Here is a 26,729-nt window from a genome sequence, read left to right as displayed (position 1 = left end):
TTCTTTAGACACTACCCTTAGGAAAATATAGCTTTCAACTGGTATAACGAGGTGGATAGGTCGTTCTTTGACGGGATTTTTTCCTTTAATATATTGAAATACGAAAATAAGGTCTTTTTCAAAAAATCCCTCCGCGAAAAAGGTAAGTTAAATTAAAAATTTGACAGATACGTGTTAAGTTATTTAATTTTTTCTAACTTATCAAATAAAAATTATTAAAAAAAAATTTCTTCTGATTTTTGGTGAATTATTTCTCAAATATCGAATTGGAGTGTCAAGACTTTAAAAAGACTATATCTCGAGTTGTAGATTCTTTACATTTTTTATTTGTATGTGTGGCTTTCATTTTTTTATAATATCTATCGATTCCAATTTCAAATTTATTTCTATCACGTTTTGTTTAGAAAATAGATTTTTGCCTATTTTCTAAACTCAACTTTGTTATCCTACTCAAACTTCAAATTTTAAAAAATCCTGAAAATTAAAATTTTCAAATGAAATTTCCTTTGACATGATATATTTTTTTTAATAACTCTTTGGCTTGCCATATAAGCAGCCACCCTGCTTTTTTATTCAAAAATACGGAAAAATAAACTTTAAGGCCTGGCAACCCTATGCCTTGACAGGATATCGCTAGGCAACCCATGTGCAATTTACTTCCTTGGACACTACCTTTCAGAAAATATAACTGTCGACTGGTATAACGATGAGGGTAGGTCGTCCTTTGGCGGGATCTCCTACTATAAGCCCAAAATACCGCACTGTGCGTCGTTAAAATTCTCTGCTTGTCGGTCGTATGACACTTCACTTTTTTTGTAACTGTTGTTGCTGATTTTTTGTCAATTCGTCCCTTGCTACCCCCCCCCCCCCCTTGGAGTCTTACTCGTAATAATTTTTTGGTTTTGATTTTTTTTCTTTACTTTTTCCTTAAATTTTTGTACACATAATCTTGTAATTTTCGAAGATAAATCATTTGATTAAGTTTATATTTTCATTTCAAATATGGATTAATAGCTTTTTTAAGGTTTAATTTAGACGTAAGTTTACGAAATGAATTTACTTTTGAAATGAAATGAATTTTTTCTTTGAGTTAAAACTTTCCCGGCCTTTTTCAAAGTCAGTGACTTTCACCGAAGTTTTTTAAACTTTTCGGCAACTATTCTCTATAACTTCGAAGAGTATTGCTTCAATTTTACAAAATCAACAGACCTTTTCTCTTTTTTTTACTAAGAATTAGATTTTTAGTACGAAAGAATAATTATAATACACAGTATTTATTTAATTCAGCATGTTAAAAATTTATGAAAATTGTTTTTTTTTTTTTTTTTATATAGTTTGCATAATTGCGTTGTTTGATTTTGGCAGTGGGTTGGTAGTGACGGGTTCTTAATATTTACTTCATTATTATCTGTCTCTAGTCTCTACAACTTAAAACATTAATTAATTAATTTAATATTTTGTTTGTTAAATTTAAATAATTTTTTTTCGCATTAAAAACATCTATTACTTGCCTAAATGCATTTTTTGTTTCTTTCTATTCGATATACATAAGTAGTTATAAAAATAAATCGAAATGAAGACTATAGACCAGTGCAAATAATTTCTGGAAACAAACTACATACATATATTAGCAGAAAATGAGTGATGAGGAAATTTGGGACCGGACCGGGACGGAACGCCCCGAGGATAAACCAAGTTAGCATATTTGTAAAATTAATGTATTATAAATATTAGTATTTTATCTTTGTATATGATAAGGCCCCAAATGTGCCAAAAAATTTTATATCAATCAATAGCTGTGTTTTATTTTCCTCGTGATCCAGATCAGATCATTGTTTTTATTAGCTTTACAACAAAAGCAGGATTTTGTTTTGTTATTGTTTCCCAAACAAATTAATAATCTGATCCGGATCACGAGGAAAATAAAACACAGCTAATGTATCTTATTAGAAATAAGTTAGGCTCAAAGGCAGAACTATAATTGGAAGAAGCAGTCGGAAGCTTATGTCAAAATCCTCCGTGGAGTTTGTTTCAGAAACGCCAAAAGCATAAATTACCCCAATGGGTGTTATTCCAAATCAGTGAAACTCTATTAGTGTGAGTGTACAGATGCACATGTATTGGTAAAGGGTCGGAGTGCACATAGATGGTTAACCCCAGGGGCGCCAACAAAAACGTGTCTGGTCTGGTGACCATAGATTAAGTAATATTTTTCATCATAATTATAATCCAATTATAAATTATTTTATATTTTTCATCATAATTATAATCCAACTATAAATTATTTTATTTTTTTCAAAAAAAAAACAAACGAAAAATTATGTTTAAACCATCATGGTTGTCTGAAACATTGGGTGCGGTCGCGTAATCATCTTAAGGTATCCGGATTCCGGATACCTTTATGTTGTTGTAATCCCATGTGAAATCAAAGCTGATCGTGAACATTCCTTGACAAGAAAAAAAAAATCCAAAGGTGTCCTAAAATTTTCTGGATACTAATGTACATATGTTATGGGAGATTTGTAAGAACAGCTTATTCGTGTTCACAAACGTATCGGATACTCAGGTATCTTGGATAGCCTATCTATAGTAGGGTGGGTCAAAAAAATCGAAAATTTTTTTTTTGATTTGGTACTCCGAAAAATCGATTGCTAGACCCCTCTAGAATATACACACCAAATATGAGCTCTTTATATTAATGGGAAGGTCCTCCGCTTTGCAATTTTCCATTTTTACATCAAGCTTCTACTAAAAAAAAATAATTTTTTTATTAATTGACTTTTTAGCAAATTTCTTTTCATATTCTTGTAGGAAATTGAACGCTCTACAAAAAAGGCCTTGTACACTTTTTTCGTTTATCTAACCGTTGAATAGATATTTGAGGTCCAAAAATCGAGAAAATCTTTAAAAATTCGTTTTTTGTTCTTAATTTTGTAACAAATTGAAAAATTATAATGATCAAACGCGCAAGACATATTCTTGTTGAAAATTGATTGCTCCACAAAAAAGATCTTATTAACTTTTTTCATTAATCTAACCATTCTTAAGATATTCGAGGTCAAAGTTAAAAAAAAATATAAAAACATTTTATATTTTTAAAAAATTTCTAATTCACTGAAACTTCATTATTTTCAAATTAGCAAGATATATTCTTGTAGGGGCTTAAACGTTCTACAAAAAATTCCTTGGAATGAAATTGATTGCTTTAACCGTTTAGAAGATATTCGTATCCAAATCGCAATGCATACGGGTCATAAGAAAACTATTGAAATCAGTGAGCATTGGTTTGGATACGAATATCTTCTAAACGGTTAAAGCAATCAATTTCATTCTAAGGAATTTTTTGTAGAACGTTTAAGCCCCTACAAGAATATATCTTGCTAATTTGAAAATAATGAAGTTTCAGTGAATTAGAAATTTTTTAAAAATATAAAATGTTTTTATATTTTTTTTTAACTTTGACCTCGAATATCTTTAGAATGGTTAGATTAATGAAAAAAGTTAATAAGATCTTTTTTGTGGAGCAATCAATTTTCAACAAGAATATGTCTTGCGCGTTTGATCATTATAATTTTTCAATTTGTTACAAAATTAAGAACAAAAAACGAATTTTTAAAGATTTTCTCGATTTTTGGACCTCAAATATCTATTCAACGGTTAGATAAACGAAAAAAGTGTACAAGGCCTTTTTTGTAGAGCGTTCAATTTCCTACAAGAATATGAAAAGAAATTTGCTAAAAAGTCAATTAATAAAAAAATTATTTTTTTTTAGTAGAAGCTTGATGTAAAAATGGAAAATTGCAAAGCGGAGGACCTTCCCATTAATATAAAGAGCTCATATTTGGTGTGTATATTCTAGAGGGGTCTAGCAATCGATTTTTCGGAGTACCAATTCAAAAAAAAGAATTTCGATTTTTTTGACCCACCCTAATCTATAGGGGTTTTTCTTTTTTAGTTCAAAAGAAAGCTCTGAACAGAAACTGAACATTCTGAGCACGCTCTGAACATTATCTGAACTGAACGTGTTCTGAGCGATCTTAATTAATATTGAAACAGATATGAGAACAAACTGCCACCAAATGACATTTTATCAATTATTCATAGTTGTCAAACCCAACAAAGGAAAAAAATGATGATACTAGACCAGTGCCAATAATTTTTGAAAATAAAAAAATTATTAGCAGCATATGGGTGGTGGGAAAATTTAGGATAAATGGTATATGAAAGGGGAAAAATAAATTGCCCACAACAAAATTGGGGGAAAGGGGGTGGGTGGGCGAAAAAGTGGGGTGGGTGTCAAAAATCATGGTTTTTTACGATTTCTGTCTAAACTAGACGTCCTATCGAAAAAAGTCAAATGCAAAAGTTGTAGGTAGTATAAATGTCTACAACTTTTACTCAAACAATTTTTTTCTATAACCTCAAAAATATTGAAAAAAATGCAAAAATACGATTTTTTGATTTTTTATTTTTATCTTTTACAAAAATGGTGGGATTTTAACAAAACTTGGTTAAAAACTACTTTGTTATGTTTTCTATGTATTAAAAATGTTTTTTGAGCAAAAAGTGAATTTTTGGATTTTTGACGAATTTAATTTGAAAAAATAGCCTATTTTTCAATCAAAAAAGTTACCGAAAAAATTTTTGATTTTTGAAAAGTTTGAAATGAAATTATTTAGATTAAAACCTATTATTTAAGATTGTGTGGAAAAACTATTAATACAGTAAAATAAGGAGAAAAAAGGGGTAAATCTCGGAATGAATGTTAGTAGAATTTTTTTTTGCTCAATATCTTCCTTTTGCCATTCTATAACATATCTCAAAAGTCTAGAAAAATCTCATGTCCGCTTGTCGCGATTTCAAGGTCAAATCGCGAAATGGAGATTTTCAAAATTAGCAAAAATAGGCTATGGTATTATATACACATATGATACATGATTTCAAGGTATTTTTTAATGCTGATTCCAAAAAATCTAAAATCAAGACAATCTGACGTCTCTGGAAAAAGTTATACCTGTTTTTCATCTGTCAACTCATAATTTTATTACAGTTGCAAACTTACTGCCAAAAACCCCTTAAAAGTTATGGTAGAGGAACCAAATTTTGCATGAAGATTTTAGAATCCATCATTATTAAAAATCAAAACAATCCATTACAAAAAAATATATAGACCTACGAAATAATGGTATTTTTTGATGGAGGGGCAAATTTTAGGATATGCACTAAAGAAGATTCTTGTTCATCTTAGGAATAAGTGCAAATAGGCTAATTTTTTCATTTTAATCTTTGTTTAAATATTCTTTAACTATCCTCAAAAATCTAAAAAAATCTCATGTCCGCAAGTCCTAATTTTCTTGGTTTGAAGATAAGGTGCAGATTTGAAAAAATTGAAAAACTACTCTTCAGATATTTGTGTCAGATCAACATGAATAAGGTACATTACTTTTCAGGGATGGTCATATTGATTTTTTTGTGGGTTTTGTTGGAATCAGCGTTAAAAAATACTTTACCAACATGGGTTATGTTGGTATACATATAAGAATCTAAAGTTTTCTTATTATTTTTTTTTTAAATCTGCACCTAACTTAGTTTAACCTGGAAAATTAGAACTTGCGGACATGAGATTTTTTTAGATTTTTGACATAAGTTATAGAATATCCAAACAAAGATAGAAACAAAAAAATTAGCCTATTAGCACTTATTCCAAGATTGTACCAGGATGTTTTTTAGTGCACATCCCAAAATTTCCCCTTTTCTCAAAAAATACCGTTTTGTCATAGATATAAATGGTTTTTTCCATTGCATTGTTTTGATTCTTAATGATAATGGATATGAAAACCCTCATGCAAAATATGATTCCGCTACCATTACTTTTAAGGGTTTTTCGGTAGTAAGTTAGCAACTGTTATAATAATATGAGTTGACAGATGAAAAACAGGTATAACTTTTTCCAGAGACGTCAGATTGTCTTGATTTTAGATTTTTTGGAATCAGCATTAAAAAATACCTTGAAATCATGTATCATATGTGTATATAATACCATAGCCTATTTTTGCTAATTTTGAAAATCTCCATTTCGCGATTTGACCTTGAAATCGCGACAAGCGGACATGAGATTTTTCTAGACTTTTGAGATATGTTATAGAATGGCAAAAGGAAGGTATTGAGCAAAAAAAATTTCTACTAACATTCATTCCGAGGTTAAACCCTTATTTGACTGGATTATATACTTTTGTTTTAGAAAATATTGAGAAAAATTGAAAAAAACAAAAAAACCATTTTTAAGATCGATTTTTCCGTAAATGACAGTAATATTGGCGAGAAATAATTTTCCATAGAAACTAAATTATACTTTTCTAATGGCATTTGACCTTCTTAATTTGAATCTAGCATTAGAATAGCTTTAACGTGAAAAGTTTTTGAGATATTGAATTTTGAACGTCCAAAACACTATTTTTGTGATGTTTTGCATGGTAATATCTCAAAAACGTGATGTGATAGAATTTTTCTGACTTCGGATTCGAGCTATGTTATTTTAATTGTTATTTTTAATTATTAGAACATAATTTTTTTTCCTTTGTTGGGTTTGAATTGACAAAATGTCATTTGGTGGGAGTTTGTTCTCAAATCTGTTTCGTTAACAGAACATTCTTTCAGTTGGAAATAGAACGTTCAATAAAACAAAAGAAATTTAGGATTAATGGTATAAATAAGGGGGAAAATCGATTGGATCGCAGCAGATGGTCAGAAGTGAGGTCGGATAGGGAAAAAAGTAGACGGGATGAAAAAATCGGATTTTGAATGATTTCTGACGAAAGTACCCTTCTAGCGATGATTTGACAGGGAGGCGAAATTGACATATGTATTTTTCTTGTTTTCTTGGAAACTATGGCTTGGCAGCATTTTTAATGAAGAGGAAATGAAGTGAGTGATTGAGTGAGTGAGTGAGGGAGCGGTAAATATTAGTATGTCTTTGAGGTTCTGTGGCCCGAGGTGCGTTCTTTTTTCTAAAAAATAGTCAACTATGCTGCCGTGCTAAGCAAAAAGGGCGTATGAGCCAAAAATCAAAAAATGAGTTTGTGGCATATTTGAAAACGTTAAGCACCACTTTATTTTTGGGTGAGATAAAAAAAATCGCATTTTCAACTTGAAATAGCCCAAAACCCCAAATGAAAAAGGGCACATATCCATTTTCTATCATACTAAGCAAAAAGGGCGTATCAACCAATTACTAAGCAAAAAAGGCACATAAGCCAAAATTCTTTGAGTATGTGTCCTTTTAAACTTTGTAGGTACCTATCTCACAACTGTGTTGGTTCATACGCCTTTTTAATTAAAATCAGTAACATTTTCAAAAATATTAACTTCGGTTTTTTTTTTTCAATTTTTTTTTAAATTTTTCAAAAGGGATAAAATTTTGTTTAAATATTTCGACTTATTCGTTTTTGAAAAATTTTTGAAAATTTCTACACACAAATTGTATCAAAAAAAAAAAAACTTCAACAATCTTAAAAAAGGATATAAAAACAATTTAAAAAGTAGTTTCGTTATTTCAGAAGTATCTAACTTTGAATACTTTTTTGGATTTAAATAAAATAAACGATAAAATATAATAATATTTATTTTGGCCGAATCTTTTTACCAACAGGCACCTATTTCATAGACATGCGACAGGTTACAGGGGACAATTTTGTAAATGACCACTTGACAATTGTGCAAATTCTGTGTCATAAAAATATTGAGTTTTGTAGAAATGTCGAGATGTGGGATCATAAAAAAATTGTAATGACAATGAACTAGCAGGGATGTTTTAAAAATTTGTCAGGGATTTCCCGAAAATTTTTGTGGCAATCTTTTGTTTGATAGAAAAAAATATACAAACAACAGTTTTGTCACTATGATGTTCGCAAATGTGTCAGGCCTCAGGCAAATGAGTTTGCGCGAAGTATTGATAGCGAAGTGACAAGTTTCTTAAACCATTTGATATACATATTTACTTCTCGAATGAAAGTGATAAATATAATGAAATGCAATTGAGTGCATAACATATAACAAAAATTCTATATACCAATTCAAACTATACCAAGACTAGAAACTGAGCTGTCAGATCAATTCTGCCTACAAGCTGAGGTGTGGTGAATGACCCACCAAGTTTCTGTGCGTTGCGTATTTACGCACACATAGACACTTGGTGGGTGATTCACCACAATGGTGACTACTTTTATTCATACTTTGTACACTTATTCACGGACTTCATGTCAAAATTACAAAAACAACACTGCAAACAATAAAGTTTTGTGGGGGTGAAACGTTCGAAAGTTTCCAGCCTTGGTATATTCATGTCTATTCCCGATGTCATGTCGTTTTTCCGATTGCTCTCTTTTCCTTAACATTTTCGACGCGACAATTCTGTACTAAATTTTTAAACGACAAAAAGGAATAGATATCTGTTTAACTCTGATGAAGTTGGAAAAACAAAATGCAGAATATTGTTCAACAACAAAGACGGGCTAATGCAGAAATGTTTTATGGCAAATAATAAATAGTGAAACTGACAAAATTAGTGGAGAAAGAAGATCGCGTATAATAAATGATTCTAAATAGTAAAGTGCTTGAAATCTGAGTTTAAGGTCAGCTATTTTTTTTTTTTGGTGGAGATTTAAGCCTCCCAGTTGCATTTACTTCCATACATCAAGGAACATTGTTTATTCTTTTTAAAATGTATATCTTTCTACCACCTGGTCATCGATTGTAAGGCAGTATCTATAGAGATGAACTGTATAGAGCTATGTATAGTTTTGGCACCCCTGCCAAGCTTGTCCGGCTGTGCAGGATGACGAAGGAGAATGCACGCTGCTCCGTCAGAGTAGGTACAGACCTTACCGAAGCATTTGATCTCAAAAAAGGTTTTTGGCAAGGTGACGCACTGTCATGCGACTTCTTTAAGAAGATTTCTTCAGGAAGTACTCAGCGTGATGTCAATGGCGCTTTTTTAAAAAAAATTTTAATTGTTAAATTAATATTTTACTTTCAACAAAATTTTCAAACAAATTGTATCAAAATCCAACTATTTTTGTTAAATATAAAAAAAATAAAAAAAAAACAAACATTATTTTTGAGGTAATGTACAAAATTTTACGTTTCAAATTTAAAATATAACACAGCCACACAAAAAAATATAAAAGTTCTGAACTTTGGTTGCGACTAGGTTTTTCATATAGTTTTGGGGTCGCTGAAACCGAATCCGATGTCCGTTTTGCCCCATCACGTCAGGTTTTCGAGATAACCTCAAAAAAGGTCACGAAAACAAAATTTTTTTTTCTCTGATCTGGATGTGCGAATGTATTAATCATATAGTTTTTGGATCGCTGAATCCAGATTCGAAGTCAATTTTGCCCTATCACGTCAGGTTTCTGAGATATCCTCAAAAAAATGTCAAAACCAACAAAACAAAATTTCTTATCTGGAGTTGCGACTAGGTTTTTCATATAGTTTTTGGGTTGCTAAAACCGAATCCGAAGTCTATTTTGCCATATCACGTCAGGTTTTTGAGATATTCTCAAAAAATGTCAGATAAGAACTTTTTTTTTGAGTTTAGACATTTTTTGAGGATATTTCAAAAACCTGACGTTATACGGCAAAATAGACTTCGGATTCGGTTTAAGCAACCCAAAAACTATATGAAAAATCTAGTCGCAACTCCAAAAACTATATGATTAACATATTCGCACATCCAGATCAGAGAAAAAAAATTTTTGTTTTTGTGACATTTTTTGAAGTTATCTCGAAAACCTGGCGTAATGGAGCAAAACGGACTTCGGATTCGATTCCAGCGACTATAAGAAAAACCTGGTCGCAACCCCAGGTCAGAACTTTTATATTTTTTTGTGTGGCTGTGTAATTTATTAAACAAAAAGAAATCAATTTTTAGGTTGTTTGTTTTTTATTTGTAAGTTTTTTTTTTAATAATTTTCACAACTTTTAGTTTTTGTTTTTATACTACGAGTTTCGGACTTCTGTCCATCATCGGGGGAAATGCATTTGCATTTCTTCTTCAGATCAAGTTTGCATTTCGCCCGATGATGGACAGAATCCGAAACGCAACTAAAAGTTGTCAAAATTATTAAAAAAAAAAAACTTACAAATAAAATACAAAACAACCTAAAAATCAATTTCTTTTTATTTAATAAATTATATTTTGATACCATCAAAACTTGGAGACCAACCCGTAAAAATTCTCAAATTTGTATATCTTTTAAATATATACAACTTTCACATATTTTATTTCGCTAAAACAAAATCATTAAAAACCTTGCTTTTTCATCCCGCCCCTTTCTTTCCCTCTCCCGCCCCACTTCCGGCCGTTTGTTGCGATGTAATCGATCTTTTTTTCTATATAAATTTTTCCTAAATTTCTATAACTCATTTTCTGCTAAAAATTTTTTCAACTTTTTGTCTCCGAAAACGGCTTTGTAACTGGTCTACTATGGACACGCGTAGATAAATGATACATTTAAACGGAGATAGAATAGCCTAAGATTCTATAAATTTGTCAGGATTATACATATTACATAATTATATTAAAAATAATTCAACTAAAGTATTGTAATTTTGTGTATTACACAGTTTTTTCATTATTTAAACTAATCCTAGGGAAAACTAAACTATAAAGTGAACTAAACTTTAGCTTATTATGTAGTTTATAATTGAAATATTACTGTAAACCATATTATTATTATTATTATTATTATATTTAAACAAAACAGTTCAAATTGTGTAAATGTACGGTTAATGGCGTTCCCATTTTAGTTTGTAAAATATTTAAAATATCTTCATATTTGTTGTATATACACAATATTTTGACAATAATATTATATTTTGTGTTCGAATTCTTAGCACGAAAACAAGTTATTTGTAATTGCAATATTTTGTTTTACCTATTATGTGCTTATTATCAATATATTTTTTTTATATTTTCATGTAACATTACATTAAACGATTTAAGGTCACGATGGTTGTACCCTTTTTGGTTGCTTACGCGATTGCTTTTGTCTCAGTTCTATTTGTGGAAATTTTAAAGGAAGATTACTTATATTACATAAGCTAGAAACACTACTACTACGACTCGTATCTTCTGATGTATCTACAGAAGTTGATAAAGAAGAATGACTATAGATGTTTGTAGATGTAGAATCCTGTGAATTTTGCCGACTTAAGGAGTGAAAACTTTGAAATAAATTTGGTGAATGAGGCAGTCGATATGCAGATCTGAGTAATGATTCAACGTTTGTTTTTTCTTTCGGTTGCATTTGATTGATCGGAAGAGTTTTAATATAAGGCATATTACTTTCGGGAAGCCATTCATTTGAAATTCTGAAGCAAAAAAAAAAAAATTAATAAATAAATACGCAGTGTTCTATTGTGTTTTAAATTGTTATTTACATATTAGGTGGTGCCCACTCAACAAAGCATTCGAAAAGTCCGCTCGGGTTCTTGCGACGCATCGTAATTCCGCCTCGAAATGTTATACAATTTTTGCCATTTGTTAGAGTACTTATTTGGCGGAGTCGGTGATGCAGCCCTTCCATGATTCCAGCATCGAAAAAGTCGAACATACGGGCTGTGAAAAAACACAAAATTTAAAGTTAGGAGTTCAAAGGAAAATATATATTTGTTTATGATAACATTAAGCTTACTTTTTACTGTAGTGTTTGTCCTAAATGAAATAAATTATGATTATTTTTAACATGCACGCGTTAGCCCAGTACCCTTGTTTTGAAGCTATCGCTTCAAATCTGGTAGTTCTGAATTTTGGCAGTTGTTTATAACAATGGCCCAATGAACTTTAGTTTTCGTACAAGAGTGTCAAAAGCAAGATTGCCAAAAATGTCTAAAAATACCAAAAATTTTAATTCTTTGTTGGTCCTTAAGAACTTAATTTTGGCAAAAATTATCATAACCAACACATTTGAGGCATGGTAATTGTACTATCAGAATTTTAGAAACAGTTTCACCTCGTCTAATAATGCACTGGATACTGATCTCTATAATCTCTATATATAGAGATTAGCAGGGAATACATAGCGAAGAATATTTTTTAAACGAAATCTTGCACTTTAGAGCAAGTAACAAACCTATAGAAAAATAAATAAACAATTCTTATAAGACCAGTACAAAGAATGTAACTAGAAAATTAACGTCATATAAAAAAAAATATATGTACGTTAAACTGTAGAAAAAAAAATACCTAAATTCCAGGTAAAAAAGTTGAATAAGCAATTTTTGAGTTTTGAAAATTTTAATACAGAATTTTTTGTATTGAAACATTTACTTTAAGATGGTGTAGAAAAACTAAGCTACAGTATCAAAAAATGTCGGTTTCTCAGTAAATGCCAGTAATAAGGTTTTTTTATTGTCTAATCGACTGCGTTTTGGTCATTTTCTTCTTTCTCCCCTTTAACCTCTACCAACCTTTTCATCTCCTTTTCCCTCACCCATCTATACCGACGGTTAAATTTACCGTGTGTATTGTTTTCCATTAAAACCACGTGACCCCAGGGTCATTAATAACACTTGGTAGCCGTTATGACTAACTGTCTCTAGTCTCGCTATCGTAACTAATTGCTAAAAAAAAAAAAAAAAACAAAAAAGGCAACTGTTGTTCTTTTTGGTTGACATGACTTCTTCTTCTTCTTCCTTTTTCTCGGCGCTGTTATGATCTCGATGTCGAGGGGATCATAACTATCCCACGTTACTGCTTCACACTAGTGATCCGCTTGTGGGGTTCGCCGGGTTGACCTCAGAAATCGGCGGCAAGCCTCCCGGTTTTGTATTGTTCCATTTCTAAGGCCAACTGAATGCTGGTGTTTTTGCATTTGCGTGTACCAGGAGTTTTTAGGCCTACCTTTCTTTTTATTTCGTGTTGGAACGTTGTATGATATTGCTTTTTTGACGGGGTTCTCAGGATCTCTCCTTTGAACATGGCAATACCAACTGAGTCGGTCGTGTTCAATTTTTTTTTTTTTTTTTTTTTTTTTTTTGGTTGACATGACATCCCACAAAAAACACAATCCAAAAACCCAAGATTTATAGTTATTTCCCTGCAAACGAAAAACTACCACTTACGTCAGTAAACATCTTTGTCCTCACAAAAGTTTTCAACGCGATAAGCACTGAATATTAACAAATATCCCAACTAAGAGCTGGCAAAATCTTAATATTGAACAATAATCAAAAAGTTGCACATAAACTCATAACCCTTAAAAATCTTTCTAGGCTATGTCCTGTTTCTATCTCATTATATTTGCGCAGTCTTATAAACGTGCCTGAATCAAAAGTTGTTTCTGAAATGAAATTCCAACTCGACACGTAAATATCTGTGGCAACAAGGAATAACAACATTAGTCAACTTATGTCGAAATTGTGATTTTCACAAAATCTGATTCAATTGAGGCTGTTTACTTTATCGATAAACTTCGTATTGAAATCCACAGTCTTTACTAAAATAGTAATCAACGTGTTTCTTAAACTTTTTTTCTAAAATTTTGACTTTGAAATCGTTTATTTCGAAATAGTCGGTTTAAATAAATTAATTTTAAATTTTAAATTAAGTGAATAATTTTAGCTTTCGAAAAAAGTATCGTTCATAACTATAAGTGTTGCCGTGGTTTTTTAATAAAATTTTTTGATTTTAAGTATTTTTTTTTTAGAAAATTGCCCCTCCCGCCTAAACGGGGGATGTAGACACCCATAGTAAAAAATGATTGTATTTAACCCTTCTACACAAAACCGTTATCAGTTCTTGGTTGCTAAGTTATCGTATTTTTCCCCTCAAATGTTTCTTTTTTACTTGAGAAAAACTGAATCTGCGAAAAAAAGATAGGTTCAAAGGGCCATATTTGGGTTAATTTAATAAGACCAGCATCTTAAAGAAAATTTAATCTTCTATCTTTTATTAGAGCAATGTTATTGTCTATCTCAGCCCAAATAAGAGACACAACCAAAAAAGTAAAAAAACTCAAAAAATTGAATTTTTTGATTTTTTTGTACATATGTTTGTTTTGACTGTTTTGGTAAGAAAATTTTTTTATCAATTTAAAAAACAAACATTATTGTTATAGGAAATTTAGTTCTCTACAAAATGTGTTAAGTGCAATATCTTAAAATTATGCTTCGTTTACGAGATATATTGAAAAAACCAAAAAGGAGGCTTTTGCACCCCTATCTCCAGTTTCCACCCCCTCATTTAATAGCACTCCACGGTTTTATCTTCTTTTATAACCCATTGAACGATTCCTGCAATAAAAACCCTTGAGACGTTCAAGTTCCTTATTACCCTGTTTTTTTCCAACATAATCAATAGGGTCATTTCCCTTATAATCGAACACCTAGTAGCCTACAAAAAAGTAATCCTCAACTGTGAGGAAATCGTTCAACTTAAATTCGTTATATTAAGTTAATTAATTGCTGGAACTCAAATTGTTTTTATTAAATTTAAGTTTCTTTTATTTACTTTTATTGTTTTTTTATGAAAAAATAAAAAATGAAAAAAAGCCAAATTTCCCGGTAGTCGAACACTTGTTTCCTGAAGTCTAGCATAGAGTTTCCTAATTTCGAACGTAAGATTTCGGGCACAGGTTAAACATAAGAAAATGTTAAAACTAATTTTTGGAAATTTTATTTCAGTTTTAACGAACAAATTCATAGTATTATGTAGTTTTTATTCAATTTAATTGACATCGGAAATTTCTGAAGTGGTAGGTACGAAAGTAATAAATAAACCTTACAAACAGAAAACAAAAAAAAAACATAAATAGCAATATTCTTCAGCAAAGTAATTTTTGGAATTTTTTTTTTAATGCAATGTAATGTATAGTGGTACATACTAGGTAATAAAAGTAAATTAAATATAATAAAATAAATACAAAAAGTTATAAAAAACATAATTCAGTTTTTTTCACGGTAAGTTTATGAGCCAATCTGCGACCTTGCGTTCCTCATCTTCTGTAAGGACTGTAGAAGGACCCATGCGCTTAAGCCCATCTGCAAATTTCCCATTAATCCTATCATGGAGGGTAGTTATGGTAGTAATTGTACTATCAGAATTTTAGAAACAGTTTCACCTCGTCTAATAATGCACTGGATACTGATCTCTATAATCTCTATATATAGAGATTAGCAGGGAATACATAGCGAAGAATATTTTTTAAACGAAATCTTGCACTTTAGAGCAAGTAACAAACCTATAGAAAAATAAATAAACAATTCTTATAAGACCAGTACAAAGAATGTAACTAGAAAATTAACGTCATATAAAAAAAAATATATGTACGTTAAACTGTAGAAAAAAAAATACCTAAATTCCAGGTAAAAAAGTTGAATAAGCAATTTTTGAGTTTTGAAAATTTTAATACAGAATTTTTTGTATTGAAACATTTACTTTAAGATGGTGTAGAAAAACTAAGCTACAGTATCAAAAAATGTCGGTTTCTCAGTAAATGCCAGTAATAAGGTTTTTTTATTGTCTAATCGACTGCGTTTTGGTCATTTTCTTCTTTCTCCCCTTTAACCTCTACCAACCTTTTCATCTCCTTTTCCCTCACCCATCTATACCGACGGTTAAATTTACCGTGTGTATTGTTTTCCATTAAAACCACGTGACCCCAGGGTCATTAATAACACTTGGTAGCCGTTATGACTAACTGTCTCTAGTCTCGCTATCGTAACTAATTGCTAAAAAAAAAAAAAAAAACAAAAAAGGCAACTGTTGTTCTTTTTGGTTGACATGAACCAAAACTGAATGCTGGTGTTTTTGCATTTGCGTGTACCAGGAGTTTTTAGGCCTACCTTTCTTTTTATTTCGTGTTGGAACGTTGTATGATATTGCTTTTTTGACGGGGTTCTCAGGATCTCTCCTTTGAACATGGCAATACCAACTGAGTCGGTCGTGTTCAATTTTTTTTTTTTTTTTTTTTTTTTTTGGTTGACATGACATCCCACAAAAAACACAATCCAAAAACCCAAGATTTATAGTTATTTCCCTGCAAACGAAAAACTACCACTTACGTCAGTAAACATCTTTGTCCTCACAAAAGTTTTCAACGCGATAAGCACTGAATATTAACAAATATCCCAACTAAGAGCTGGCAAAATCTTAATATTGAACAATAATCAAAAAGTTGCACATAAACTCATAACCCTTAAAAATCTTTCTAGGCTATGTCCTGTTTCTATCTCATTATATTTGCACAGTCTTATAAACGTGCCTGAATCAAAAGTTGTTTCTGAAATGAAATTCCAACTCGACACGTAAATATCTGTGGCAACAAGGAATAACAACATTAGTCAACTTATGTCGAAATTGTGATTTTCACAAAATCTGATTCAATTGAGGCTGTTTACTTTATCGATAAACTTCGTATTGAAATCCACAGTCTTTACTAAAATAGTAATCAACGTGTTTCTTAAACTTTTTTTCTAAAATTTTGACTTTGAAATCGTTTATTTCGAAATAGTCGGTTTAAATAAATTAATTTTAAATTTTAAATTAAGTGAATAATTTTAGCTTTCGAAAAAAGTATCGTTCATAACTATAAGTGTTGCCGTGGTTTTTTAATAAAATTTTTTGATTTTAAGTATTTTTTTTTTAGAAAATTGCCCCTCCCGCCTAAACGGGGGATGTAGACACCCATAGTAAAAAATGATTGTATTTAACCCTTCTACACAAAACCGTTATCAGTTCTTGGTTGCTAAGTTATCGTATTTTTCCCCTCAAATGTTTCTTTTTTACTTGAGAAAAACTGAATCTGCGAAAAAAAGATAGGTTCAAAGGGCCATATTTGGGTTAATTTAATAAGACCAGCATCTTAAAGAAAATTTAATCTTCTATCTTTTATTAGAGCAATGTTATTGTCTATCTCAGCCCAAATAAGAGACACAACCAAAAAAGTAAAAAAACTCAAAAAATTGAATTTTTTGATTTTTTTGTACATATGTTTGTTTTGACTGTTTTGGTAAGAAAATTTTTTTATCAATTTAAAAAACAAACATTATTGTTATAGGAAATTTAGTTCTCTACAAAATGTGTTAAGTGCAATATCTTAAAATTATGCTTCGTTTACGAGATATATTGAAAAAACCAAAAAGGAGGCTTTTGCACCCCTATCTCCAGTTTCCACCCCCTCATTTAATAGCACTCCACGGTTTTATCTTCTTTTATAACCCATTGAACGATTCCTGCAATAAAAACCCTTGAGACGTTCAAGTTCCTTATTACCCTGTTTTTTTCCAACATAATCAATAGGGTCATTTCCCTTATAATCGAACACCTAGTAGCCTACAAAAAAGTAATCCTCAACTGTGAGGAAATCGTTCAACTTAAATTCGTTATATTAAGTTAATTAATTGCTGGAACTCAAATTGTTTTTATTAAATTTAAGTTTCTTTTATTTACTTTTATTGTTTTTTTATGAAAAAATAAAAAATGAAAAAAAGCCAAATTTCCCGGTAGTCGAACACTTGTTTCCTGAAGTCTAGCATAGAGTTTCCTAATTTCGAACGTAAGATTTCGGGCACAGGTTAAACATAAGAAAATGTTAAAACTAATTTTTGGAAATTTTATTTCAGTTTTAACGAACAAATTCATAGTATTATGTAGTTTTTATTCAATTTAATTGACATCGGAAATTTCTGAAGTGGTAGGTACGAAAGTAATAAATAAACCTTACAAACAGAAAACAAAAAAAAACATAAATAGCAATATTCTTCAGCAAAGTAATTTTTGGAATTTTTTTTTTAATGCAATGTAATGTATAGTGGTACATACTAGGTAATAAAAGTAAATTAAATATAATAAAATAAATACAAAAAGTTATAAAAAACATAATTCAGTTTTTTTCACGGTAAGTTTATGAGCCAATCTGCGACCTTGCGTTCCTCATCTTCTGTAAGGACTGTAGAAGGACCCATGCGCTTAAGCCCATCTGCAAATTTCCCATTAATCCTATCATGGAGGGTAGTTATGGGAACAACGAACTCCCTACTTGCTCCTCAAATGCTCATATGGTTGTCACGAATACTATTCAATGCATTTTTTAGGGAGGCTTTTTAGTTTTCAAATTCAAGGCAAGAAACGACTAAATTTAGCAACTATTCGAACAAAGGAAACCAAAAATAGTAAGTTTCCTTGATCCGAGCACCCGATAAAAATGGGTTCGAATACTGGCCCACCCGATAAAAATGTGTTCGAATACTGGCCCTTAAGATTTTGCTATCTTTATCGTAAGAAAATCGTGAGAATGATTTATTTTCCTATAACATTTCAAGCTTGAGCGAACGAGAACTATTTTGACGAGGTTGCCTATATTCGAACACAAGTGTTCGAACACAAGTGTTCGAACACAAGTGTTCGAATAGGAAACTCGTTCAAATTAAGCTTCCAATGTTCGAACAGTTAAAATATTAAATAATTATTAACTTTTTGGATACAAATTGTATGTTTTTGAATAATAATAGATTTAAAATAAAGAAAAAACTTTTAAGAATGTGTATTGACCTCAATTTTTACACAATACAAACAGTTTACCAAAACACTCGCAACACTTTTTTTTTCTACAAAACCCTTAAACGATGGCACTCTCTGAAGGCTTAACACAAACTACCATTCTTATAAACGTTGACATGAATTGCACTAGTTGAAAATTTCTCAAGGTTTAGGGTAGAAACACATTTAGACTATTGCATTTACATAAGTTGAAAATCTAGAAAATTACACAGTTTAAACGTTTTTTTTTTCAAAAAGTGTTCGACTACTGGGAGTGTTCGGATTTAGGCGACTCTACCCTAGCCTATAGTGTTAAAATTAAAGTGCAAAAAACCTGTAAACTGATTAAAAATAAAAACAACAATTTGTTGGCACGAGTACGACAACCCATTCGCCCAGAATTTATAATGGTTTTTTGTAGAGGGGCTGAATACAATATTTTTTTTTACTGTGGGAGTCTATCTCGCCCCCTTTTAGGCGGGAGGAGCAGTTTTTGAAAAAAATGCCTTAACATAAAACAGACATTACTTTTTCACCAAGTTTAAACAATTAACAAAATGTAGGTCAGCAGTTATTAGGTACACATTTCTCAAACACAACTAAACCCACCAAAAAAACCATCAAAAATATTTTTTGCTGATTTATCTAAAACATTCATCCCGAATTTTGTCAGTGTAGCATGTTTTACACATTTCTCAAACACAACTAAACCCACCAAAAAAACCATCAAAAATATTTTTTGCTGATTTATCTAAAACATTCATCCCGAATTTTGTCAGTGTAGCATGTTTTTTACATGGGTTTCGCTTATATTTTATCTGTTGAAGTAAAAAAATAAGCACCCTAGTTTTTAATCGGCAATAACTTTTCTTACAGCAATCGTATTGACCTTGAAAACATGTGTCATATGATGATATTCGACAAACAATTTTTGTCAGTACATGTTTGACCCTCTTGTCCGCGAAAAAACACCCTTCCATCCAACTCTTTTTTGTAGACTTTTTTTTACTTACACTTAACCTATTTATTTTTCTGTAAATTAAAAATATTTGTATGATGGCTGCAAAAGGTTGCAAAAACTAACTTTTGATTCGAATTATATAAATTCGACAGAATCAAAACATGAACAAATTAGAGTGGGTACACGGGTTAAATTAAAAACTGTCATCTCAAAGTTTTAAAAGACATGTTTTTTATAATCTTGGAAAAATTAATTAAAATAAAATAATTAACTACCTAATTTAATTAAATACCTTTAATTTTTTTCTTCACACAATGTTTGATGTTGACAGCTTACGAAACAAAATGGAAATATCAAGCTTTTCCCACCTAAAATGAGTCAACTGTTATGGTAAGAATTGATTAAGATCGATTCGTACTCGGCAGCTTAACCTTATTTTTGACTTAAGTTCCGCAGAATTGAGACAATTTCACCATGTGCAACGTGTATGGATTCATTAAATCGTTTCTGCTGAACAGAAAAATATCTGTTACAATCGATAAATATTCTTTTTCTTTAATAAATCTGCTCTACAATGGCATATAACAGTAGTGCTATTTTTAATTGCATATTGTTGCATATTGACTCTATTATCAACATTCGTAATCAATACTAACGTTTCATATGCTTATATTTACTTCGTTATAATTTCAACTTTACAATATTTTCTAAATCTTTACTTTGACAAATCTGTTTTCTCTGTATAAATTAATTTGGTAATTTATTATTCATTCTATGTTAAACTATTGTTCAATAAACAACTTCTAGTTCTCAATATATTCTTCTGGAATTTTCTTCAATTGGTGAAACAATATTTCACACATATAACGACATTCGCCTTATTATTGCCAAATATATAAATAACGTACTGATTTTATTCAAACACCTATTCCTGTAGTTCTTATTCTAAGGTTGAAAAAAAAAGAATTCGTTTTTGAAAACTTGTTTAACCTATCCAATGCATAATACTGTAAACAAAAAACAAATATTGTGTTTCATATTTTCTTGACTTGACTCTTTTTTTATTCGGTTTTAGAATCATAAAATTAAATCAAAATAATCCTTTCTGAATTGAAAACAGTTTTTTACCTAATTTTTATTTTACGCATACATGCAAAATTGAGTGTAAAATCTAGAAACAACTACATAGAAAAGTTATCATGTGTAGTTTTGTTTTACCTGAAAATGGCTGTCGTCGATAGCGTAATTTCTTTCCATTTTTTCTCAAAAGCTTTGGCACCGGTGGATCTGAAGTCCGTTTACTTGTATTATCTTTACTTTCGGTGGCAGCAAAATGTCCGTTAACATGCTTCTGAAGTGCCAACTAAAAAAAAAATATTATCGAATTTGTCTCTCTAGCTTTGTTTTGGACTTACCTGTGATCCAAAACGTAGTCCACAGCCATCAACTATGCACTTGAATGGTTTTGTTCCTCCATGAGATAGCACATGTCGCTCCAACCATCGCCTTGAGCATGATTCCCTTCCATAGACTTTGCAACACAACCACAAACAGGCAAATGGTCCTGTTTGGGTATTGACATGATGTGTTTGCATATGATCTAACAACTTAGAACTACTATCGTGCTTCTTATTGCACTTATCCCAATAGCATACGCCATCATGGCGCCGCATTCCCTTGGGACCAAAACGATGGCTAGATTCATGTTTGGCTGGGAAGCGGATTGTCTTTGGTTGAGACAGTATTGGACTAATTGCACACTTTGGCAGAGAATCATTTTCAGCTAAAGCAATGTTAACAGTGGGAGAAAGCTTAACTATTATAGAGGACGTATCAGAGGATGACGTCTCGGTCAAGTTTATTAACATCTCTGATTCCTCTGGTTTTTGAACAATTTCAAGTGTCGGACTTTCAGCAGAGATCAACTTCGAAGGGGGATAAGACTCTTCTGGTGGAGATGTTGGTGAGTCTTTGGTTCTCTCTGCAGAAATTGTGGTTTTGGAGGTGTTTTTAGTCGAGAGCAATGAAGCATATTGCTTGCATTTCAAATGAGCGATCTCTTCTTCATGGTCTAAAAGGCTTTTTTCTTTGACATTTGTCTGATTGTGTGTGGAAAGCGGAACACTAAAAGTTTTCTCATTTTTTGACTTTTTTAGTGTGTCAAAAATGTCTTCATTTTTATGTTGCTCGTCATTCTTTGTTATTAGCGATGGATAAATAAGAGCAGGAGGTGATTTTGGAGGTGAAATCACAGCACTTGATGCAAGAACACGTGGATTAGAATCAAGCCACGCTTTTTTGGTACTATCTGACATAGTTCTTTTGGCTTTTGAAACGCTTTCTTGTTGTCCACCGTTTAATTGGTATGGCAGCACTGAAATTTTAGAATTAGATCCACAGCCGCTGACTATCGGACTTCCCGACGAGATTGTCACTAGCGGTGGTGGCTGTGTCGTAGATACCTGATGAACAGAGGGTGTAAACGTAGTATTCCCAGAATTTACTATTGCCAATTTGCTGAACGCACTTGATGACACCGATAAAGGAGGTATATTTATCTGCTGCTGCATTGGAGGGATTTGAGGGTCAAGTGATGAATTTGGGTCTGATTTGTATTGCTGCATTTGTTGCTCTTGATGAGGGCTGAAAATGGAACTCAAGCCAGGCATCATAGCGCCTTGAATGGGCTGAAGAGCGGGTATTTGTTGTGGTTGAATGGCCACAGTCTGTTTGCTTGTCCCACCCAGCATTGCTGGTAGTGAGGCGGCATTTAGAAGCAAGCCAGTAGTTGTTGCCATAAATACTGGTTGGGAATGATGGAGGCGATGGTTGTGTGAAGATACTGATTGTTGTTGCTGCTGATGAGTCTGGAATTGGTTAGAGAGCATTTCCTGCAAACTGGTGGCAGTGATTGAGGAGGTATTTTTGTTGTTTGATGCATGCTGCTGATGTTCTATGGATGTTGCAGAATTGGTGATGGTTGCTGTATTTATTGATGGATTCCCATTATCCGTACTGTAAGATACTTTAGAAGCGCCTATTTGTGGTGGTGTATGTGTATATTGTTGTAGTTTAAACACAGCTCCATTCAGAAAGTACTGAGCAGTAGTGGCAGGATGGTGACCAACATTAGCAGCAATTAGATTTGGAAATTGGACTAGATTTGGCATCATCGGTATCTGGTATAGTGACGGCCCTGTTGATATTTTTGAAGACGGAGAGTTGTTGTTCGATTGCGCTTTTTCAACTGTAATTTGTTGCAGACGTGGTGAAGTTGGCACCAACTGTGGGGGTTGATTGGATTGAGGAATATGTATGGCAGTGAGAAGCACAGCGGGTTGCTGCTGGTGAGTAGGAGTTTTAGAAGCCTTCAAAGGGGAAGGCACCGACACTTCGTGTCTTTGTCTGGAGTCTGCTGTGCGCGGCGCTATAGGCACATGCTTCTTTGGAGATTTGTCTGTAATGTGTGACAATGGCGGAGCCGCTGTTGTCTTACGAAGATTTGGTGCGACCTGAGCAATTTTTGTAGGCTTACTTCGTTCTATTTTCTTTAGAGCCGGTGGTAATATTGGCAAGGTCGACGCAGCATTCGTAGCTGCCCGGCCTTGCTCTTCACTCAATTGTGAATTAAGTAGACTAAAATACTTGTTTAAACTCGAACTAGTGGATTTTACTGTAGAAACAGTATTATTGGATGATGAAGATGACGTTACGGATGTAAGAGTGACCGAAGGTAAAACATTTGGTAGAGCAGATGAGGATGGCAGTGTATTGTCCTTTTTAAGGCCGCTCTGGTGTGTTTGCACTTTCATTTGCGATTTAAAATAACCTGTTATTTTAGTTTGTGATTCTTCCAAAGCGGCAGCTTTCAGTCGTTTATTATTTGATACAATTTGTGGGGGTTGCAAGGTAGTATTATTACCATTAATATTACCTGCACCGTTGCTGCATTCTTTTGGATTGCCATTTAATGTACGTGTTTTCTTAGCTCCGCTATCAGTTAGAGTGGATGATGTATGACAATGACGCTTATTGCTATTTTTGTTGCTGTTCCAAGTTGATACATTAGTCTTTGGACTACTTGCCGTTTCCCTGGTAAATTTTGCTGCTGTGCTAGCAATACCATTGTGGGTAGTCCATGGCCAGATGTGCTGATTACCCTTCTGTAATGGTGATGGTGTTTGTGATTTTGTGAGTTTCGCTTGTTGTTGAGGTTTGTTTTGTGACTGTTTCTGTGGTTGTTTACTTCCCTTTAGAACATTTTGTACTGGCGTTGCAGCGGTGGTTGTTGGTGATTTTCCGGCATTTCCGTTTGTTGTTGCAAGAATTGTTTGAGGAGGCATTATGCTTGTGTTTGATTTTTGAATGAATTCATCTCCTATTAAGACTGCACTGTATGGTGATCCTGGATCAGATACATCACTTGAAGCTGTACTTGAGTCTGTGCAACTTAAAGATGTTGCAACACCACTAAAAAGAAAACAAAAAAAAAAAAAAACATTGTGAAAATGTTTTAAACAATATTACATTTCAAACTATATACATACATAATGTATATATTGAACATTGAACTTAAGTTTGAACTTGAACGTTGATTGAAATAATACTCAAAAAATACTGGGGCGAGCTGATTTCGAAATGGTATAGGTATAAAAATTAATTTTACTAGACTACCATTAACAAGATTCTATTTCAAATCATTTTTATTGTTTTAACCTATTTAAAAGGGGATATTTAGAAGTTTTCAATAATGTATGAATGAAAAATATCGTGGGCACAAATCCAAACCCAAGAATCTGCAAAATTGTAGTTTTGAGAAAAGCGACTACAAAGTTCTGAAAACTCATGCGAACTTGTAGAGACTCGTCCAACGGCGCATTAAGGGGGGGTGGGAGCATCACATAAACGGCTCAACGTTTATTGATTGGTAGATAACTTTCGCATTTAATATAACTGAATGAAATAAATTTTATTATTTAGTTAATAAACAAGGCTTAAAATATTCCACCTTTTAATTTTGAGCAGTTGTAATTTAGATAGTTTTTTAAGTTTTAAGGTATCAAACAAAGAAAAGTGTTCAAAAAGGATTTTTTACTTTTTCAGAAATATTAATTTTATTATTTTTTTTTCCAAAGTAAAATTTGGTGCTTCCTTTTACATTTTTTCCTATATTCTCAAAAATAAAGATTTTTTTTATCAAGGTGGTAATATTTGAGTTGAGTTTTTTAATACTTTTTATTTTAATGAATTATTAGCTGTTCAAACATAGCAAAGTCAAGAAAAATAGCATCAGTTCCGATTGATTTTTTTACTTGTAGTCTAAGAGCCCAGAGCAGATTTTGGGAGTTTTTGGATAACCGAAAATGGGTCATATGTATGTGTAGGTAATAGCGTCCTGATGAAGAATTCGAAAGTCTGGCAGGTATATTTCACGGCATTCTATGGTTTATGGGGAATTGAAAAATGCATTTTTTCCGATTTTTGTGTCGAGTATATAACCACTTAAATTCATATAAAGCCGAAAAAGGGCGATACCTTGATTGCAAAAAGTTCGGTCCCACACGTTTTATTCGCGGCATTACCCTTGCCAGACGTCCTTGAAGATTCGCGAAAAAGCGATTTTCATACAAAAGTCAGAATATTATTTTTTGCCAGATGTATAACCGTCTGGTGGTACCTCTTAAAAAATCACCACTACCCATTGATAGAAAATAAATTAGTGCCAGACGTTTAAATCACGGCATTACCCCCACCAGACTTCCTTAAAGAGTCGCGAAATAGCGATTTTCATACAAAAGTCAGAATATTATTTTTTGTAAGATATATATAATACAGTCAAATAAGGAGAAAAAAGGGGTAAATCTCGGAATAAATGTTAGTAGAAATTTTTTTTGCTCAATATCTTCCTTTTGCCATTCTATAACATATCTCAAAAGTCTAGAAAAATCTCATGTCCGCTTGTCGCGATTTCAAGGTCAAATCGCGAAATGGAGATTTTCAAAATTAGCAAAAATAGGCTATGGTATTATATACACATATGATACATGATTTCAAGGTTTTTTTAATGCTGATTCCAAAAAATCTAAAATCAAGACAATCTGACGTCTCTGGAAAAAGTTATACCTGTTTTTCATCTGTCAACTCATATTATTATAACAGTTGCAAACTTACTGCCGAAAAACCCTTAAAAGTTATGATAGATGAACCAAATTTTGCATGAAGATTTTAGAATCCATCATTATTAAAAATCAAAACAATCCATTACAAAAAATATATATACCTACGAAATAATGGTATTTTTTGATGGAGGGGCAAATTTTAGGATATGCACTAAAGAAGATTCTTGTTCATCTTAGGAATAAGTGCTAATAGGCTAATTTTTTCATTTTAATCTTTGTTTGGATATTCTTTAACTACCCTCAAAAATCTAAAAAAATCTCATGTCCGCAAGTCCTAATTTTCTTGGTGTGAAGATAAGGTGCAGATTTTAAAAAATTGAAAAACTACACTTCAGATATTTGTGTCAGATCAACATGAATAAGGGTCATTACTTTTCAGGGATGGTCAGGTTGACTTGTTTGTGAGTTTTGTTGGAATAAGTGTTAAAAAATACCTTTAAATCATGTCGCTTATGTTGGTATACATATAAAAATTAAAATTTTTCTTATTAATTTTTTAAAATCTGCACCTTATATTATATATTGATTTTTGATTTTTTGGAATCAGCACTAAAAAATACCTTGAAATCATGTATCATATGTGTATATAAATACCATAGCCTATTTTTGCTAATTTTGAAAATCTCCATTTCGCGATTTGACCTCGAAATCGCGACAAGCGGACATGAGATTTTTCTAGACTTTTGAGATATGTTATAGAATGGCAAAAGGAAGATATTGAGCAAAAAAAATTTCTATTTTCTACCATGAGTCTCCGGTAAAAAATTTCTTGTTCTTTTTTTGCTGTTCTGCTTTATTTTATTTCGTCGGTCGCGGTTTCTGCTTTTTCGATTGTGTATTATTTGCGTGTATAGTAACGTTTTTAATTTATTCAAAAGTTTTCGTTGCACATAGACCCCACTGGAGTTTTTTTTTGTATATTTTGGTGTTTTTTTTAAATTAAAATACATAGTCAGCTTCTACACGAAGACGTAGACGCACAAGATGCACATAAGAGCAAAGGAGAAATCGATCTTTCTCTCTCCATTGTTCTTATGTGCATCTTGTG

The 26,729-nt window shown here is 31.9% G+C and overlaps 1 protein-coding gene across 1 annotated transcript in view; it reads right to left on the bottom strand.

The window, feature by feature from the left end:
* Positions 1–10,339: 10,339 nt before the first annotated feature.
* LOC129906642 (zinc finger protein jing) overlaps positions 10,340–26,729 on the bottom strand; it is a 113,739-nt gene continuing 97,349 nt past the window's right edge. Inside the window, exons 2-5 of the mRNA XM_055982472.1 lie at positions 20,918–23,972; positions 20,721–20,865; positions 11,443–11,620; positions 10,340–11,373 (exon numbers count right to left, since the gene is read on the bottom strand). Coding sequence (XP_055838447.1) covers positions 11,007–11,373; positions 11,443–11,620; positions 20,721–20,865; positions 20,918–23,972 — 3,745 coding nt within the window. The 3' untranslated portion in view covers positions 10,340–11,006. The remainder of the gene's footprint in view (positions 11,374–11,442; positions 11,621–20,720; positions 20,866–20,917; positions 23,973–26,729) is intronic.

The sequence above is a fragment of the Episyrphus balteatus genome, chromosome 1 (assembly GCF_945859705.1).
Source record: "Episyrphus balteatus chromosome 1, idEpiBalt1.1, whole genome shotgun sequence".
NCBI classification, from domain to species: Eukaryota; Metazoa; Arthropoda; class Insecta; order Diptera; family Syrphidae; genus Episyrphus; species Episyrphus balteatus.
This window is presented reverse-complemented; position numbering and strand designations above follow the sequence as displayed.